Consider the following 21,002-nt stretch of genomic DNA (forward strand, 5'->3'; position numbering starts at 1 on the left):
ATAAAATTTGCCATTGGTTAATCTATATTTAATCACTTTGTCGTTGACTTGATGTAATTCTAAAAAGACTATACCACATCAAATGAGCTACTTCTAATGAAAATCCTCTCTGAAATGTTGATTAATTTTTTTACTTTTATAAAATATTGTAAAGAAATGTAACAAGTTCTGGGAGGCACGATTAAATATGTATGTTGATACTAGAATGATAGACAAATGGCAATTCAGTGAATAAAATCGATGTCATTAGTCACTGTTATTCCCTTAATAAAATTTTTGGTAAAATGATCAAAAATCACAAAAGATTTCTTTCTTATAAGAAATAATGAGAAACAAAACCAGACATTAAAATAGTTTAATGATACAGTCTAACATTACAGTTAAATAAACTGATACTTTAATCCGCAAGAATAGTGAACAAGAGATTAATTGACTACGATTGAAGCGTTTAGCTTGTTCAGCTAAATTCCTTCTCATAAACATTACTTACTACTGATTTAATGTGTATACGCTTATACATGCATTACGTATATGACAATAGGAATCTATAAACGAATGTTTTGAATCATGTTGTACAGATGGCAGCATCTGCCAAGGTATTCCATATGAAGGTCAATATTTGAAGCTATGAAACTGTCGGAAGTTTTAATAGAGGAAAGTTTAATTAATAGCTCTTGGAAATTTATCTATATTTTTGTTTGTTTCACTATTCTTCCACAGCATCTAATTGAACTTATTACCAAGCTTTTTTAATCTCGTCATGTAATAAATCATCAACTACAGAATATTAAAGTTAATTCCATTTTGAAAAGAACTTGTCCCTTCTCGTATTTTTAAATTCCATATTTGTTAATTTTTACACACGCCCGTCGACATCGATTCGACGTCGATTCCATTGTCATTTCTCACTGGGGCAATCTTATATTAAATATTACGTAACGTATATATATATATATATATATATATATATGTCTTATATTTGTAAACTTAATAGTGTAATGCCGGCTAGCACATAAAAATCTGAATCACTGTTCTTTAAATGTTCACAGATTTGCTGGCGACCCATTTCTCTCGATTTACGGATGAACTACTCGTCGAATTAATAATTTTCGCCACCGTGGGATTTCTGTAGCAAACTCACGAGGTCGTAACCTTACCTGCACACTAGACAAAGAGTAAGCTGAAGAGCCGCGGGCGTGAATGAGAGATGGAGAAAGAAGGAAAGTAAAACGAAACCACAGGGTAGCTCACAATATACTCGTACCCTCTCTCTTTCACGTAACAGAGCGTTGCCCAATAAAAACGTCACGAATTCAGGGGCGAAGAGTTTCTGAGTGAACTCCGTCTGGTGGCGCCAGGTTACACCACGTTCCTGATCCACGGGGAGTTGCGTAAAGCTCACTGACTCGCTATCACACGCAAAGAGTCAAGGAGTGGTGGGGAGACTATGGAACGAGACGATATCTCGCACACACAGAGACGCGGCGAAATCAAATCGACGCTAGCGCGCTTCGCAGGAAGGGCGAGAAAGCGGTAGGACTAAGCGTCAAGGAAAACAGAGAGGATATCATGAGAAGTTCAAAGTTAAAGAGAGAAGAACGTAAATGGAGACAATGAAAGGCAGAGAGAAATCCATGAAAGAGAGAGAGAGAGAGAAAGAGAAAGCTGCATAGAATTGTAGGGTACCATGGATAAACCGTAAAAAATAGACGGAGTAAGTGAGAAGGCAACAAAGAGAAGGTAACAGAGAAGGGTTGATCGATTGTGATAAGAATGAAAAAGATGGAACGATCCTGAGGAACAGAAGGTGATGGAGGAATAGAGACAATGAACCTGAAAGAGAGACAGATGCAGAGAAAGAAAGAGAATAGGGTACGAATGAATAGAGTACGTGTAAAAGAGAAAGAGAAGTTGCTCGGAAGCCATGAGAAAAACAAAGAGCGGAAGCTTGGCAAGAGGGAGGAAGGTAGAGCTCGAAAGGGGAAGAGAGACGGAATGAGAGGGGTTGGTCGACCCTGCGCGTTATCAAGAGTCGCCCCTCCCGGTTGCTCCTATATCCACCCCGACTTTATATACCCCCCGTGCATCTAAAGAGTACATGCATTCGTGTGTGCGGTGGTGAAAACCCACACAACATTGACGTGGCTCGTCCCTAGACGTAGCTGGGCGCAGAGCGACGCCGCATGGCGTCGGCGTCGCGAGGTCGTCCCAGCGCTAACTCTCTAACGATGGCATCGTCGGCCAACCGCCGCCAGAGGAAGCCGCTTCTTCGTAGCTCATAACACGTTCCTGGATGACCGGGACGCCTGGACGGATCGGAGAACCCGAAGGACCGAGCACGAAGAGACGAAGAGACCCGATACCCGCGAGTGACGTGCAACGCCGAAGCGCCGCGACGCCGACAGTCGTCCGCGGGACGCGTCACGGTCGTCTCACAAGAGACCGAGGGCGTTTATACTAGCTGCATCATCCTCCAGTTAGCATCTGACGTATGAACGATATACGTCTCTAATCATCCTGTCTTATCTTCCAGCGTCAGCTATTTTCATTATTTTTTTATTCCTCGGCTGTGCGCATTCTTTCCCATTCTATCCGTTCTCTACGCCTCCCACATTTTTGTCTCGTCTCGACTCGCCCGTTCTCGAATCCATCTCTCTTTATCCTTGATTGCGTCGAGCGCTCTGTCCTTCGCGTCGAGTCACGACTCAGCGAATCGGCGAACGAAACGGAGCACATCCACCGTGAACGTCACTCGTAGCATGTAGACCGAACGGAGCTGTCATTCGTACGTCGACGTACTCGGAGTGTCTTCTGTGATTGATAATCCTAAATGTCCCTTCGGACTCCTCAGTGTGCGGTGCTTGATATATATCAGAAAAGGATCATACATCAGATTTCACATATCGGTTGATTTCAGTTGGCGATGCTCGAATAGGAGATCTACGTGATGACGATGTCTTAAAAATTAACCCGATCGCACAAAGGGAGACTCAGAGAAAGGATGGAAATGTAATTAATACCTAATAACATCAGGTTAGTAGACTTTTGAATTTCTTGTTCTATAGTTTAAAAATATTTCCAGATATATTATGACGATTGTGCATGATAAATGTATAGTAACAATGCATGCTCATTGGGTAGACGAATATTGATCGATTGTTACGCGAGCTGCCTTACATTTCGGTGGAAGATTTCCGCAATAGCCCAAACATCAGGCAACCAGTCCGACATCTCAGTACGCTGGGCTTCCAAACTCCATGGACTCTCTTTCGAGAACCATGATTTCGTTATGGGTCGCGAATTAATAAGGTCGTTTTATGACCGTTTTTCTCTTTTTTTTCCGCATGGGATTGTTTCAAGAACGCGTTAAATAAATCTTCGATCTATCGGATTCCGCAAAACTCTGAGACAAAAATTTTAGAATATCTGACCTTGCCAATATCCATTAATAACTCGTGTTATTTATATGTATCCGTAGGCTAAAACTCAAGAGATGGCCATGAAAAACAAAACGCGTATGGACTTCTACTGTGTATTGAGCAATTATTTCAATTGGATTCTCACAAGATCACTTCCATCCTGCACGAATCAGCAATATTTAATAAGTATCTTGTCTTACTCAGCTTGGATTAGACTGCAACCGGGATTGTTTACGGTGAGAAAAATACGGATGCTGTGACATTTTTTATGTAACTTAATTAAAAACTAACCAACATTTTACCTGGATTAGGAATGGAAGATATTAATGATCGAGGTCGTCTATCGCTTCATGCCAACAATTCCAGAAGATATAATTGTTAATCTACTCTATACGAGATGCCAGACTGCCGTCGATCTTATCAGGCTCTGCATCCTTGCCAGGGGCAGCCACCAGCGAGGCGTTATCCGATGAGGAATGTGAAACCCCCTGTACGTATACTGAATGTATCCTGAGTGTATTCCTGTCCGGTATACCTTCAGTATACGTAACAGGAGGCTACACCGAACAACGTTGAACTTCTTCATCGGCGCAGTTTCCCAATTATCAATAATCTTCATGCTATAAAACATAGAATCTTAAGAAGATAGAGAGAATAATAAAAATAGGATTACTTAGAATAATAAGATATTTCAATTACCTAAGATGTCGCAAACTGTACATGGAATATAATTATTTGTTTATTTTAAATACTTTTAATGTAACAAATTTTGTTAGATGTTCACATAATATTCGTAAATTTATTGAATGTATAAAGAGTACTAATAAAAGAATAAAAGAATTATGCAATTACATGTATAATTATAATATTATAATTATAATATTAATACATTTAGCGTATTAAAATATTAAATTAAAAATTTTTACATTAAATTAAATCATATAACTATATATAAACAATATTACATAGGTACAATATATATAAATCTTTCTCTTAGCATAAAACATTTTTAGATAATATTATACCTAATTAAATATTACGTTTTCTTAACCAAACTTATACCATACTTATAAAGATGATAATAATTTAATTAATTTACAAAATAACATTTGTTTTATATAAAAGTTAAACTTCTTTTTATACAATAAAAATTGTATTATTTTCATCCTATATCCTCTGTAAAGTAATCTCTATATATTTAATAAAATTGAAATAATTACGCGTTATATAAATCATATTTAATAAACAACGTAATATCATGAATAAAACAGCAACGAATTTACTGATATTATTTCCTTCAAATACCTTATCCATAAATTAAATACATCTAACAATAAGTATTATTTTGTGTACATACACGATAATCTTTAGAAACACAATTATAATAAGTAAATATATATACATTGTAAACAAAATAATGTATTTTTGAAAAAAAATCCGCAACCACAATATGTATATCTTCTATAAATATAAAAATAAAAACGAAATATGCAATGTGTAAATTATGCATATGTATGTATATAATTTAAGAATTAGATAACAAATTAAAGAATTATCAATTTAAAAAAGTATCAAGTTTTTATATAATATATCAACTGCTTGTCAAACAAAATGTAAAAAGATGTATAAAACGTATATTTTCAAACGTATTTCGAAACTATTTTAACCTAAATTAAATAATATTTTTAAACTTGCGCTCTACTGTCTCTAGCATTTGTTTAAACAGCAAAATCTATTTTGAGTAGAGCACAGTTAGTATCACTCTTTCATTAATTAGAAATAAAATAATCAATGTTACAATACTTCTTAAAATTAGATATGAAAAACATAAAAACCAGAAATATCTTATTAATCTATAAATAAAAGAATTCTAGAAAATCTCAAAATATATGCAATTCCGTGATATTCATTTTAAATTAAAAAATATTTTTCGCTTGATCTACGATAATTATTCTTTTTTTTTTAAATAATAAACTAAATAAAAAAAATTATTAGAAATTTTTAATGAATTATTTTATTTATACTTAATAAATTTAGCTCTTGTATGACTGTCTCTCGTTTATATTACCGACTTATTTGTATGACCTATGTTTAACAGAAATCATACATTACACATAATTGGATCATACATCATACATAATTGGATATTCACATTGCTGATTCCACATCGTACCAATTATGTTGGCGGAGGTACTGCGAGATAAGAGGGAAGTTACTGAATTCTAATTTTTAATTTTATATTGTTCAATTCTAACATTGAAAATGATCCGATGCGGATCGAAACGTTTGTTATTGCCGGCATTTAGATTAAAGTTATTGTATGTTTATTTTATTTTTATTTTTTAATTTTGACCATGTGTATTAACCTTGGCTTGTAGCTCTATTACCCATTTATATTAAATTTAGATCTGTTTTTTTTAGAGACATTCTATAAGAATAATAAAATAAATAAAATAATATAATATAATATATATAAATAAATAAATAAAATAATATATAAATAAAATAATTTACATACAAAAAAAAGAGAACTGATACATATTATTTATTCATTACAATGTGCAAGAACTAAAAAGCGTAAAATTAACTTTGTCGTAAGTATAAAGCACAAAACTTCCTAATAAATTTTCATCGATATAAATAAGAAATATATTGTTCTATTCAAAAGTGACATTTTTAGAGTAAGTAATAAACCTTCTTCGAATTTTATTGTATAAGATCAAGCTTGACAGATTTTCCCTTTTTTAGAGCGATCATAAAAAGAGTTAAAAGGAAAAGAATTCAGAGCGTCATTGTCGCTGGTTGAAGCGTAAGCAAATGGTATAAAGGGTTAGAGAAAGCAACCAAACGCAACAAAATTAGAAAGAATTAGAAAGCTAGGAAAGGGTTGTCTAACAAACTGTGAGTTAAAAATTTCACTTTTTTAGAAAATTCGTTCAGTTTACATCAGGTAGCGAACGAGTGTATACATCATGAGAATTTTCGAAGCAAGGTGCTGCTGGCGAAGATTCATAGTAGTAGGTAAGTTAATCATTTTGTGGATTTATTTAAACTTATAAAGAATGTTGATAACTGATCTCTTTGTTGATTACTGATTCCTTGAAACTTATTTTCATTTATATCTTGTTAAAACTTACATCTTCTTATTCTAAAAATGTCATTAAAACGTTTATTAAACGTTATATGAAACATTAAAAACAAACTTTAACGTTTTCAAGATGTTTCGATTTTAGACACATGGCTTCTAGGAATCTTTTCAATTTTAATAAAATATTGTTTCACGTAAAATTATTCGTGATATTAATAATATTAAACAAATAGAAGGACTCTTTATATAAATATTTACGTATTGACTCTTACTTCGCCCTTTATTTATTATTTTTATTAATAATATTTTCTGCATATATATATAAAGTAGTTAAGATTATGAAATGTTAATTTAACATATCTGCTTATCAAGAAATATTAATCTAACAGACATTGAAAGAACTGAATATTTTTATTTAAATACACATTATACACATATACTTTATAAAATATAATTCTTAATATATATGTACATTCCGGTAGTTCCTATTCCTTTAAGTCAAACAAATTATTTTTTACTAAAATGCATATAACAAAAACAATATCTAAATTTTTATAATAAAATTTTCTTAAAATAATAACAAATAAATAGTTGTTACATCAAAATGATTAACGGGCAATCGTGGTTGCAAGAAATGCTATCGCAAAGATAAAGTACAGTCTTTAAATTTATCCTACAAAATAACGAAATAAAAATTTCAGTTATTCAAGTAATCATGATGAGATAAAATCGCACAAAATTTTGGTAAAAATTGCGAAATATACAAATGGACCAGAAAAGTAACTCAAGCTTCTTTTTCTATAAATGAGCTATTGTGTCATTACGCCGCGAATGCGACGCTTTTCCATCGTAGACGTAGCGATATCTAGAACATCGAACTAGCGAAATAAATTTCACGTGGCCCCACGGCAAGGAACGCAAAGGGTCGCATAGCCGGAGGATAACTTTGAACATGTCCGACAAACATGAGAAATAATAAAAAATAAACCTAACTTTACTCGTGGCGAAGAGATCGACGAAGTGAGATAGAGATAGAAGGAACGTAGGAAGATAAAGATAGGAACAAAATTCAGAATGAGATGAAGGACGGGAAAAAGACGTCAGTTTAGAGCGAGAAAAACTGAGAGGAAGACAGAGAGATGTGCCATTGAGAGTGTTGGATAAAAAGAGCATCAAGGAAAGGAGACGGAATGAGAGACATAGAGATGGAGTAAGATGGAAATGGAGGTACTCTCACTCTTTCTCCCTCTTCTCGCGGCCAATGAGTCGCCGTCGTTTTGATGGCCCAACCCTCGGAGCAACATGGCTGCCAAGTGCAAAAGGGAGCTTAAGTAAGGGTTAGGTTAGGCTAGGCTCTCGTCCTTTCTGGACCCGCTGCTTTTGTGGGAGAGCTGCGCGCAGCTGGAGTGGGATGGGACGTTGTCAGCCATCATGGGATAGGAAATGCAACGCTCCGTATCTCCATGGTTCTGGCAACTTTTGAAATAATGAAAACCTAATCCGCAACTTCTGTGTCTAAATAGTTGAGATGATCCTTACTATTCGCGCCAGTATTTGCAACGAATATCGTTTTAATCGTGTTCGGGCAGAGAATTTCCAATATCAACAGCAAGTGCACGTGAATTAAATTAATTTCAAACAAGTTAGCATATTCTTGCAATATATTTTGTTGGATATTACAGAAATCGCTGCCATAAATTTCATGCGAACAACTTTCTGTCATGATTCTGCTACGAGTGAAAAACGAAATTAATTTATCGCTAATTTTATTTTAAAGAAAACAGAGCGATTTGGAGAGCTCGATCAAGTTAAATCGTTCACAGGAAAAAACAAACCGGTTGCTGACTTTACTGGTTGCTACCAAAAGCAGGTCCGCTAATTTATCATTTTTCATATCGCTTGAATATATTCAATGATCAATAATTGGCTTCTAAAATCCATAAGTTTCTGTGCGTACTAATATTAATGCAGCATTAACCTATGATACCATAGAGATAATTACAAGAAATTTTACGCAAATGCAAGATAAGGTAATACGATAAGAATCAATCGATTGTATGTTTATCGTTTTTACTTTCGTTAAAAAACACGGAGTAAATTTGTGTTATCGCTTCACTTTTAAGAAAATGTTTATAAGTATTCTCCAAATATATTGTGAAATAATTCAAAATAATACTTGAATTTATAAATATTTAAACATATATTAACGAATTAAAATAACTGTTTGATTAAATTATTATTGATTCTTTAGAAAATATTTTTTATCATTTAGTGTATGTTATTACGTCAATATTACATTTAGATTATCGAAAACATTATATTATTTCAAGTATTTCTGATATTACTTTTATTAACTTCAACGTGTTTATAAGAATAATATATTCACGATATTTTTTAAATTAGCTTTTAAAAATATGTAACATATTTCAAAATTTAATTACACGATTATGAAACATGTTAAATACTATAAAAATTTGATTTCACAAATTTATTTTCTATATTTAATGATTTTAATGATATTCTCATAGAATCAAACATTTAGCTTTGAATGACAATTTCATAGTCACTCTCTAATTTACATGATACTTTTTTACTAGCAGCAAGTGCGTTAGTTTTCTAATTAATTAGAAAACTCTCTCTAACAATTAAAAAGATATAATGTTATAAATTATATTTTTTTAGCTGCTAGTTTTCTCATTAAAATTATATAGAACTTTATATTTTATTTTATTTTTTCAATTTATTTTTTTACGTGCTAATTTTCTAGTTTGCCAAAAGATTAGCACGTTAATTTCTAGTAAAAAACATCGTGTAAATAAAGCTTTACCGTGCAATAAACTACTTATTAAAAAATTGCATTTTTCGGATTATTATTCCACGATACATCTAAAGTTTATCAAAATCGCAGATGAGCACTTGCAAATATTTCCTCGTTAAGTCATAAAATCGAAAACGATGTGAATGCTTGACAGTTATACAAAATGAAATACGTGGCGACATGCACATCGTGCAGGTAGTAAAGAGTCTTCAAATGCTTTAAAACATCGCGTCTCGCGCAGTAGAATTGCAAAAGTTCAAAGAGGAGAAGCGCGAAGGCTATGACTTAACGGCATCAATTAATTCGATATAAAACAGAGGTGCAATTTCTTTACTCGTCTTACGATATTAAATGTGGAATTCATAGCAAATGCTGGTTGGTTAATTAATTTCTACCCGTCTTACGGTTGACTTACGACAAATATGCATTAATCTCAGCAAATGAACCATATGCACAAGTTTCCGCGTGTATTAAAAACTTGAGATCATTTGTTCAATTTTCATAAAAGTTTTAGATTACACTAATTCAAACAAATTTACATAATATGACATTTTGACAAATACCGTAAATGTAGGTGACTTGGGACAGTACAGGTAACTTGGGATAGCATGTATTTTTGCTAAATTTAATCGCAATATCTATCCATGAGTCTCTAAAGAAAGTTTAAATTTTTAACTCATGGATGGGTGCTACGATTAAATTTAATAAAAGTACATGCTGTCCCAAGTTACCTGCATTATCCCAAATCCACCTACATTTGCGGTATCTTTTATAAAAGATTGAAAACTTTACACGATGATGTATAAATATTAATCATAACGATTTAGTCTTAGAACAGGAAACGCAATCGGCGTAGTTCAATCGAATCACACTTTGAAGGGTACATTTTTTTAAATTGAGCAAAATCTCATCTTAGTATCGGAGTACCTGCAAATTCGCATTATACAAGCTTTAGCCCATTAATGTATGCGGTATATGATCCTATCGATATACGCACCAGACCGTCGTGATGAGAATTTCTTTTTCGTCTGAAAAGCAGAAGACGAGGAAGAGACGCAGAACGCAAAAGAGAAAGGAGATAAGAAGAGTGTCGGCTCGAATACGAATGGCCATCGACGGTATCGGTTACTATAAATTGCAGAGAAAATCGTACCTATCCGCCGTAAAGGGTGAAGTAAAATAACGAATTAACGGCGCAGGGTGTGTCGCGGTGTGCAAAGTGCCGCGTTCTTGGTGTGCGTTTCCGAAACTACAACACAGCGACAAACCGCCGCCACTGCCGAGATCTGGCTGTCTGAATGTGAATGTGAATTTATAATGGCGTTGTACTTTGCAAACTACCTTTTAGAGAAGTTATAAATAATGTCTCGCAAGTAATCGAATGATGCCGAAGGGATAACAGGGGTGAAATGCGAAAAAGAAAGGGTTTATGAAAATACGTGAGTAAGGAAAGGAAATTTTGTTTACGACATTTTTGCGTTGTCTTTAAATTAAGATAAAACACGAGGAGATATGATAAAACTAAGTTTTATAATTTCGTCAATTATATTGATATGATCGGTTCATATTAATCAAAAAGGTTTGCAAACATGTGATTAATTGAATCCAATAATAAATTCATTTGATATTTTTTATGTAATATAACATCTAGATGTCAAAATTCAATTTATATGTTTCAATTCATCTGTTTTAATACACGGAGAAAATTTTTTCTTAGAGTTTACTTTGAAAATATGATAGTCCTAGGACATTATATTTCGAAGAATTTTTTATGTAAATTTCTATCATTTATTAATAAAACTACAAAAAATATATAATAAGTTTGATTTTACTGAAATGCATGGTAAAAATCTTTAAAATATAATATTGTACTGTATCACAACTACCATATTTTCAGAGTAAACTTTAAAAGACAATTCTGTCCGTGTATAATTAATATTTTTAGTCGTACACGGAAAAAACGATAGTTCTTTGTTGAAGTATCTAAAAATTTAACTAAATCTGAAAATAATTTTAACATCAAAATAATTATATAGAATGTTCAAACTGATTGCTAAAATGTTAAAAACTTTTTGCAGCACTGTCAACATTTAAATGTTCTACATAATTATTTGTACGATTCAATAAAATTATTTTCAGATCTGTATTTAGCTAAACTTTTAGATACTGCAGCACAACCGTTCTTTCTACATATCATACTTAGAAATGACGATGTTAAAAAGTAAAAATGTATTATATTGGCTTTATATAAAAAAGTAAATCTAACTATTTGAGCAATAGCAGTATCTATATTATTTTATTTAAATAATTCAATGAAATAGAAGTAACGTAACATTTTGAAGTTAATTTTTTAAGACTTTTTCTGTCTGCGTAAAAGTAAGTTGAATTTATCTTCTTTTTAATCTTGATTGCTGCCAACCTCCAGTTATCCATCACAATTTACATTAGTTTAAAGATTGGTATAAATTAGGTATAATTCTAAGTTCCATAATGTTTTACGATATCTAAGTTTGACACGCATCGCTTAAAAATAAAATTTGTTAGCCGTTCACTTTGACCGACAAAAATGAGTAATGAGAAGTAATATTATTTTCCATCGATACTTGCCCTGACACGATGAACAACAAGAACTCCTTAAATAAGGCAACGCATAATTGCAACGTCTATATTTTACGTTTTTCTACGGTTATAGTCGTAAAGTATAGCTAAGAGGATACTTGCAATTAAAGCTATAATAAAACACGTGCGGTTTCGTTTCAACGGTTTTGCATCATCGTCGTTCTAGAAAGTCGGCAGCGCCGAGAAAATTGCTAGGATACTTGGCCGTTACGGTTAGTCTCTTGCGGATGCAATCCATTTCTTTGATGCATTGTCATTTTTATCTTAACGTAATCGTCTCTGTGAATCTTTTACAACACTGTCCGTTACATTATTTTATATGCATGCCAGTTCAAATTACTCGGCTATAAAAACTGCCTTTTTCAAATTCAAATTATATTCGTGCGAAATAAGACGAGCATAACGCCGCTTGAACGTCCGCTATACTTCGAATTATGATGAATTTCTCGTAAGCTAGCCTATTTCTTTGCCATACCGCTGTTTTCCTAATCACGTTACCGGAAAATCCGCGTAATTATATATAATCATCTCATGCACATTGTGTATCTGCGATGTTTTAAACTTACCGGTATTCAGGCGATTTTGACGGCTTAGCATGTTAGTAATCTGTAATTAGAAACAAGAATAACCGTTATTGAAGGTTTCTATCTTCTGGTAATGATGCGTGGAATATAAAATGTTTAGTATGTACACTTGCTTTGTAACACTTGCTTTGCATTTTTAACTATACACGATTATTCTACGAAGTATCTCTTATTGAAGCACACAGGGGGTAAAAAAGATGGTCTAGGTTGAAAGAAGCCTGCTGATGTGTCGCTTCACTTTCCGCTAAAAAAGGGTTAGGAGAAAGTTTCTTATTTACTGCACTATAAAAATGAAAGGGTTCTTTTTTTCGAGGTCTTTCTATCGGACCTTTTAACATCGCCGTCGGCACACCGCGATTTCTCCGACAGTGTACGGTCGTCTCTTCGAGAGTAACTGAAACTTGGACTTTCACGATGCAGAAAATGCATCTAAAATTATTATTCAACAATCAATTATTATTTCAACAAATATTGAGATATAGTTAAGTGAAAAAAAAGGATATTTTGTAAAATGTCTTCGCAAAGAAATTTCTTCGATGTTATATATTGAGGATTCATCTTGATCGATTCGGTTCAATGATAAAATCGTTAATTGGTCGTTACTGTTGCATTCGACGCTGTAAATATGGGAGTACAATCGGTGATGACATGCGTGCAGTGTATAGTAGAAGGTTCAATTAAGAGACTGTGTGTCAATCGGAGACAATTGCGTGAAGGCTGAAAACATTTAAGTATAATCATCAGTAACACTTTATCGCCATTATACATCTTGATTCATATTTGCGTGTACCTTATGGGTGGAACCCTCCATCGCGGTTTTACCATCACGACCTTCTTGCACGAACGATTTATATTTATATGTTCGTTGATATATCTACGATAACTTTGCTGCATATGCGATTGGCATATAACAACAACACACTCGGCGAGTTGTTAAAGTGAATAAATAGATTAAGTGTAAATTGGCTTATTTATAAATGCAAATCTTGGAGGTATTATCAGAGAGTTGATAATGGATTTGTGTTATTATTCGAAGACATTGTGAAATTTGTATTTTTGTTTCTTTTAAAATATTGAAATCGCTAATTCCATAATTTCAAACAAAATTAATTCATGTATTAATTTGTAATCATATTAAACGTGTGGTTGATTATACGATTTAGACAAGTATTTCCTGGACACTTTTTCGTCTTTCATCTTTCTTTCTTTTATCATTTATTTTTCACAACGGAATACCGAGAGTGATGATTATGAGTCGATATGATTCGTATATTAATAGTTGATTAATAAAGTGCAGCAATTATTATGGTTATAAATGTCGATATCGACGACATTATTGTAACTTTACGGGACATTAACCTACAATTGGCAATCTTTCTCTTTTCATATTTCTGTATAAAATCTTTCGTTAAGCATCGTAATAATCATTCCTTTTTTGCATTAATCTTTTTTATACCTGTGATAATTCAACTGCCTTAATATCTATATAAAACACATTTGAGTTATTAACGAAGTAAACTTCCTTTCTATGCTCCATAAATATTCTACATGTTCATAAGAAAATGTTTCTTATTGTCAAAACTTATGTCATCTACAGTAAATTGCTTTAATTGCTATTAAATGTGTAATCACTAAAAATATTAACCATATTAATTATATTCCATTTAATAATATCATTTATAACGAAATCGTTATACAATAACTATATTCTTTTTTTTTTAAATAATATTTTGCAATTTGTTACTTTAATTTTAATAACTGATTTTTTATAAACTTAATTTTTCTTTAAAAATATAAAAAAATTGCAGTTTCTGTAAGTTACAAACGACTGAAAAAAATGCTTTTTATGAATCAAGCTTTAAGAAAAAATTAATTAAGAAATAAAAATTATCATTTTAAATTAATTTAAGTAGAATATATTACAAAATTTATCGACACATAAGTTACATTATTCATAAAATTATTGGTATATACATACAGCATAATATAACTTTTAGAAAATATTAGCCATTTAATTATTTGTAAGTATAAATTTTATCAACTATATTTTCATTAATATTGTCCAAAAAGTGTCAAAACATTATTAAAATTTATAAGTTACTCTATTAAGTTTCTGTGACCGTTATCAGGTAGTTTTAATAAAATATGTTAAATACTAGCAAGTTGTGAGATAAGGAGATGTGTCAGATGCGTATCTTTATGAGACATAATATGTGACGAACGTAATAACAGCATGTAACTTCGGTAATAGGGCACAGTAAACGACAATTTCCTAGACCTAGATAACTTGCAATACAGGAAGGAGACGAGGAAAGAGAGTTCGCTGCGGATTTATTATCGCGTCTCGCGCATTGTTTACGTCTCAGACGGGGATATAAATTCTCATTCTAAAGCGCCACAAACTGTCTGTACCTAACAGTTTGCTCATCCCTGTATCGTGTGCTTCTGTTCTCTCCTCAGAACGGCCACATACAGGGTGTTTCCAAATTAAATGGCAAAACTTCGGGAGCGTGTAGAGGAGTAAAAAACTAAGAAAAAAAGTCCTATAGACATATGCTCCTTTTTGCTTTGTTTCGCAGGAAATCACGAAAAAAGAAAAAAATATATTTAATTTATTATTTTAATTATTTTATTTATAAACTTTTTAATGAAGATTTTGTTCGAAATGTGCACCTCTTGCAGCAATACAAGCATTGCATCTGTCAAACACGGCTCTTGTAGCAGCCAGGCACTGTTCTTGCGATATTCTGTTCGCTGCAGCTACGATACGATTTCTCAAATGTTGCTCTGATTGAATAGGCGAAGAATAAACTTCTTGCTTCAGAGTACCCCATGCATAGAAATCTAATGGCGTTAAGTCGGGCGAACGAGTTGCCCAATGTACTGCTCCTCCACGTCCAATCCATCGTTGTGGGAATTTTCTATCTAACCAGGTTCTAGCGACTCTACTGTAATGAGCAGGGCATCCATCTAATTGAAACCACATTTCAGTACGTTGTTGTAATGGGATGTTTTCTAAATAGTCAGAAAATTCATTCTCCAAGAAATTTAGAAAACGGTCCCCATTTAATCTTGCAGGTAAAAAAAACATTTTTTTTCGATTTCTCTGAAACGGAGCAAAAACGAGCATATGTCTATAGGACTTTTTTTCTTAGTTTTTTACTCCTCTACACGCTTCCGAAGTTTTGCGATTTAATTTGGAAACACCCTGTATATCTGTGTTCTTTACAAGATGCATTTAAATGAAAACGAGATATTGCGTGTTTTTAAATAAAGATTTGCCGTTACACCTGCTGCGACATAAATCGTTACGCGGTTTTTTCCAGTGTTTAGTCATTAAAAAATTGATATTTATAAATTAACAACGACACAGTAAAATCGTAATTTTATATACAGCTATTTCAATTACTACGTGGCTTGAAAATTTCTTTATAGACGAGTTGCTACTAATCAAAGGTATTTTAACAAGTAAAATCATTAAAAATTTTTTTTTATATTTTATATTTGTTATAGATATTATATATAGATATTATATATAGATATTGCACTTTCTATTATAAAAAAAAACATAATATGGATTATAGATTTAAAAGAATTTAACTTATTGCATATGAGTAATACTTAAAAACTATGCTTACTGCTTATGAAAAACAAAAACTACTAAAACATTAATCTCAAATAAGACTCTATTACCTTTAAATAGAAAAAAAAGTACTTAGTGAATACATTCATCGTACATGCCGTTTACGACCCCATATTATTTGAGTTCAGCAACATAATACCACGGAAACGGGATTTATTAGCAAAAATAGGGAGAAACCTTTGTAAAAAGTTCAGCACATAGAAGACGAGGAAATTACTTGTCCCGTAAATTTCCGGAGTAGCTGCACAACCACGCAGCAAACAAAAACTTTGGCTAGACCGAGCGTCTTAATCGAGAATCAATATGGTCCATCGTTCGTTTCTTCGGAAAAAGCTCTGAATTTTTTATAAAAGAGCTTTGTGACTGTCGCTCTATGGGAGATTTTTGCTCCGTCAACGTTTACATTCCAGACACAAATGCTGCATGCGCAGGAAATACGAATTGAGATCGGATAATTGCGGCACTTGTGCATGAAGTGCTTTCTATTTTGGTGACGGAAATGTGACGAAATCTACATGAATTTAGTAGAAATTCTGTACGAAATTCCGATAATTCAAATTTAAAAAGAGAAGTGGACGTGTCAACGTATTTACTGTTAAATTATTAATATATTACGAAGTTTAATGAGCCATGTGTATGCGACGCGCTTGTACGTGAAGTTGGAAGATACCTATGCAATTATTACAATCCTTTTGGTTTTACTAAAAAGATGCTAATGAGGTCTTACAGAGAGAATCACAAAGAATGGGTAATGCACAGTAGAGGTACGCTATATGGAGATATGTAAAATAGCTTTTGGAATGTCCTCTCAGAAAGGCAAAATATGTTATAGACATGTAATATGGAATATTGAAGTATATCGTAGTATATCGTAAATATTTTATAAAGATTCAGAAATCTACAGCATTAATCGCCAAGAAAATATTATTATTACCACATTGACACAACATATTGAGCAGTTTGTATTGGACGATGATAAAAAGAACAAATTAAAAATCGAATATCGGAAAAGAATAATTATAAATGTTAATAAAAAGATACAATTAACCATTTTTGAAAAAAAGAAACAGTTTTAAAAACGTATCCTCTACTGCTCTGCTGCGTTAACAATTATAACAACTCATAAACATGGCAGAAATAATTAATACTTCGTTAAAAATATTTTCAATTGCAAATGAATGTTCTTCAGATGTAATAAAATATTTAAATGTATCATAAGATAAAATCTGAAATCTTCATTACATCATAAAAATTTTCTGATTTCAATTAAAGACTTCATCGCAAGCAATTAAGTGAAGTCACGTGGAACCTGGAATGTTAAATACAGAAGCGAAATGAAGGCACTGGAAGTAAAAGAGAACATTTGGACAATATTGGCTCGAGTTATCAAAAATCAGATACAAAGATATTTGGATGGAACCAGGGCAATCGTATTTCGACCGCATCAGTAAATTCAATCGCATACTTTTGTAGCATTGCTTTCCTCCTATGAATAAAGCTGAGATATCTTTTATGTAAGCTCCTACATGCGGGAAATAAATTTTGCAAAGATAATAATTTTACTTCTATATATCTATATATATATATATATATGAACAAAAAAGTATAATTTACCGTCATATAACTCGCATCATAAAGACGTTTGCTAAAATGAGTACAATGAATAGCTGTAAAAGCAGAAAATAACGAGAAACTATATCATCATCTAATCGGGAGACGAAGGAAAGGATGTGACGATCAGCCATGTTCGAGCAGAACCAGCTCGATCGAATCGCTCCCTCGAACCGGCCATGGCGATTTAGCCAGCGCAGGCACGTAGGAAGAGGGATTCGAGAGGGTTCGACAGGGGCAACAACCAGGTAGAAGAGGAAGAGAGAGGGTTGAAAGTCGCCCTCGGTTCCACGATAGTTCCCGGAATAATCTGGCGTATAAATTGGATTGTTGGTGGGACATGGAAACTGAACGCGAACAGGGGGAAGAGAGGACAGGAGGGGCTACATGTTGCAATAGCGAAACGGGAAACACGTATAGACGCGCGAATACTTGCGCACGTACTCGCATGTGCACGACAAATACACTGTGCATATATGTACATAGACGCATGCGTAGTATAAATACTCGTACACGGACCACCCGTTCAAACATTCTGTGATTTCGGCAAATTCAACTATGGAGGTGGAGTTACATGAATACGCGTGGATTTTCGCAAATACGAGATACGCAGGGAGATACACCCTTGTATGTGAGTTTGCACGAGTTCGTGATATGTATAGGGATCCGACGAGCAAACAAAGTCGTTCCGGACCATCGTTTTGGCTACAGGCTCGATGACGCCGCTGCAGAAGAGAAAATATGGGAACGCTAGAAATCAACGTGGAAATAACCACACGAGAATCAACGAATAAATCTAGTTTGTAAACTTCGTTTATTAATCAATCTTATTTATATTGACATATCGAATCAAATTCAGTAACGTTAAATAATAATTCTTTTCAATTCGTTTTCGATACTTTACCAAACGCAGAAAAAGAATCGATTAAAAGAAGAAATAATCTATTAGAACATGCTTAATAAGATACCTTTTCCATTTTAGTACTTAAATTTATTTAAAAAGATAATTTAAATAATTTAAAATGTTTTTTTTTTAGAATAAATATTTTACTTATTCAAATTCTTTGGAATAATTACAAGAAGAATTTTCAAATTAGATGTGTGTGTGCGTGCGTGCGTGCGTGCGTGCGTGCGTGCGTGTGTGTAAGATTGCCTCTACATAATTGGCAAATCGCAAAACGTAGTTCGCAAATACTGATGCAGAATGACGATCACCGCACGCAAGACACACACAGATGAAAACCAACTGCATGCAATGAAAGGACAAACGCGAATTCTTCATTCAGTGTCTGCGTTTGCGAATTACGTTTTGCGACTTGTGAATTATGTAGAAGCACCTTAAGATGTGAATAAAAAAATAACGTCCTGTCATTTCATATAGACTTTCAGTTGTCGTAAATATAATATTTTGAAAATCTTGTTTTTTCGAACATTTTTTCTTATATGATATAATAACACAGTCCGTTATTTCTCTTAAATTAATTGTTAGAGACCATGTTAATTTCTAGTGTAAGTAGAAGTTTGATGTTGCCGGTAAAAAAAGTTTAATTTACGAAATTTAATTATGGGCGAATTAAACTTACAATTAGAGCAAAATTTAAAGGACAGCGTAAGTGACGAAGTTTAAACTTGTTAGATAAGTTTCAACATTGGTGAAAATTTGGAACGGCGGGTCCTACTTCATTCGAAGAGCGATTAATTAATCTCTGTGAATAATCTCTTTGCTAATAAGATCTCTTCGCGCAATGTAGGAAACTCTCAAACCGTGACCGACTCCATCTCATTACATAGAAGCAAACATGCAATACATAACAGAATCGTCGCGTAAACACTGCTGCAAATTACTTCGGTGAACTGTTTACAAGATAAGCGAATAAGATATATCATTTTCACGAGGCGAATTCATTCGATGGATGACATTAGTTCCCCTTGCGATCAACATTTATTGGAGATATGTTTTTACAAACAAATCATAATAAAATGTTTACGTCTTCTGATCAAAGACATTTCTGGTAAAATATATTATTAGAAAATATGTCTCATAGTTGATAACAATATTGAGTTAAATAATTATCTACAATAATTACATTGAAAGAAAAGATTAGAAAGAAAGAACTGCTACAGCCAAAAGGCTATGCCATATTTTACCATCTAATTTGCTGCAGCAACCAATCTTTTCTTTCAGTATAGATAAATTAAATTCTGATAGTTTAAAAATTTTCGTTGAATATATTATCACTTTTTCAAGTAATATATTTCAATTTCCGTTACACTCTATAAGAGAATAATTTAAAGTTTTACTTAATTTTTTCTTCAGCATCGAAAATGAAATGTAAAGTCATTTTGCAATTTTTATGCAGTTCTTATTAATACTACTTCTTAAAATATAATTCTAAATTGGTATACATCTTATATTTTTGACTGTATTGTAGTTAAAGATGCTAATATATCTTAAAAATCAATATTTTGAAAACGTTGAGAAAATGGCGACGGATGTGTTAGCGCAGGCGTGTTTTGTGCACTCTGAGTTTCGTTATAATAATTCAACGCGGTAGTATACCAAGAGCCTAAGTAAACTGTTTCTTCAAAACAACAATATACTGTTTTGTCTGCATCTTGATTACATGCGTTTTCGTCCCTTCTAGGCTATATTGGCCAGGAACTTGATATATGTATGTAGGGTATTCCATTTTCTCCTCTTCGTCTTCGCAAGCTTGACAATGTAGCGACAAAGACGCCATATTTTTCGAGAAGAACCTTCAGATATATGTATACATACATATAGGTATGTAGGTATAAATCAATACCTGCATGCAGCTAACATATTTCTTGCAGAATTTACGTTGCAGTTTTAATTACATTTTTCTAATCATAAGAACTTTAATACATACTTTAGTATTCAAGAGAAGAATTTTAATTATTTCAGTAATTAATAAAATCATCAATATATACACTAACAATAAGAATAAATGACTAATGCCCGTTTCTATCAATGTGCATTAACTTTAATCTTGGTTTAACTTATTCTTCTTCTTTTTCTAATCCTTGGAACTAGAAAAAATCAAACAGTATAAGTTGAACCGATTAAAATTAATCTACAATTGATAGAAACGAGCATAATGCATAATCAATCGGAAAGATTAATTTTACTAAATATTATCTTCAATTTAAATTGCAGAAAATATTTCAGTAATAAATTTAAGGAAATTGTAATATCCTA

The 21,002-nt window shown here is 32.7% G+C and overlaps 1 protein-coding gene and 1 long non-coding RNA gene across 2 annotated transcripts in view; one reads left to right on the forward strand and one right to left on the reverse strand.

Moving 5' to 3' along the window:
• The first annotated feature begins 2,566 nt into the window (after positions 1-2,566).
• Positions 2,567-3,892, forward strand: LOC108723505 (uncharacterized). The gene is made up of 3 exons (XM_018449324.1): positions 2,567-3,033; positions 3,479-3,655; positions 3,731-3,892. The coding sequence occupies exons 2-3, from the start codon at positions 3,494-3,496 to the stop codon at positions 3,890-3,892; spliced, it is 324 nt and encodes a 107-aa protein (XP_018304826.1). The 5' UTR covers positions 2,567-3,033; positions 3,479-3,493.
• A 7,801-nt stretch (positions 3,893-11,693) lies between these two features.
• LOC108723528 (uncharacterized) overlaps positions 11,694-21,002 on the reverse strand; it is a 67,022-nt gene continuing 57,713 nt past the window's right edge. Inside the window, exon 3 of the long non-coding RNA XR_001936650.1 lies at positions 11,694-12,550. This is a non-coding gene — a long non-coding RNA (uncharacterized lncRNA). The remainder of the gene's footprint in view (positions 12,551-21,002) is intronic.

Source organism: Mycetomoellerius zeteki, unplaced genomic scaffold, assembly GCF_001594055.1.
Source record: "Mycetomoellerius zeteki isolate Tzet28-1 unplaced genomic scaffold, Tzet1.0 scaffold243, whole genome shotgun sequence".
NCBI classification, from domain to species: domain Eukaryota; kingdom Metazoa; phylum Arthropoda; class Insecta; order Hymenoptera; family Formicidae; genus Mycetomoellerius; species Mycetomoellerius zeteki.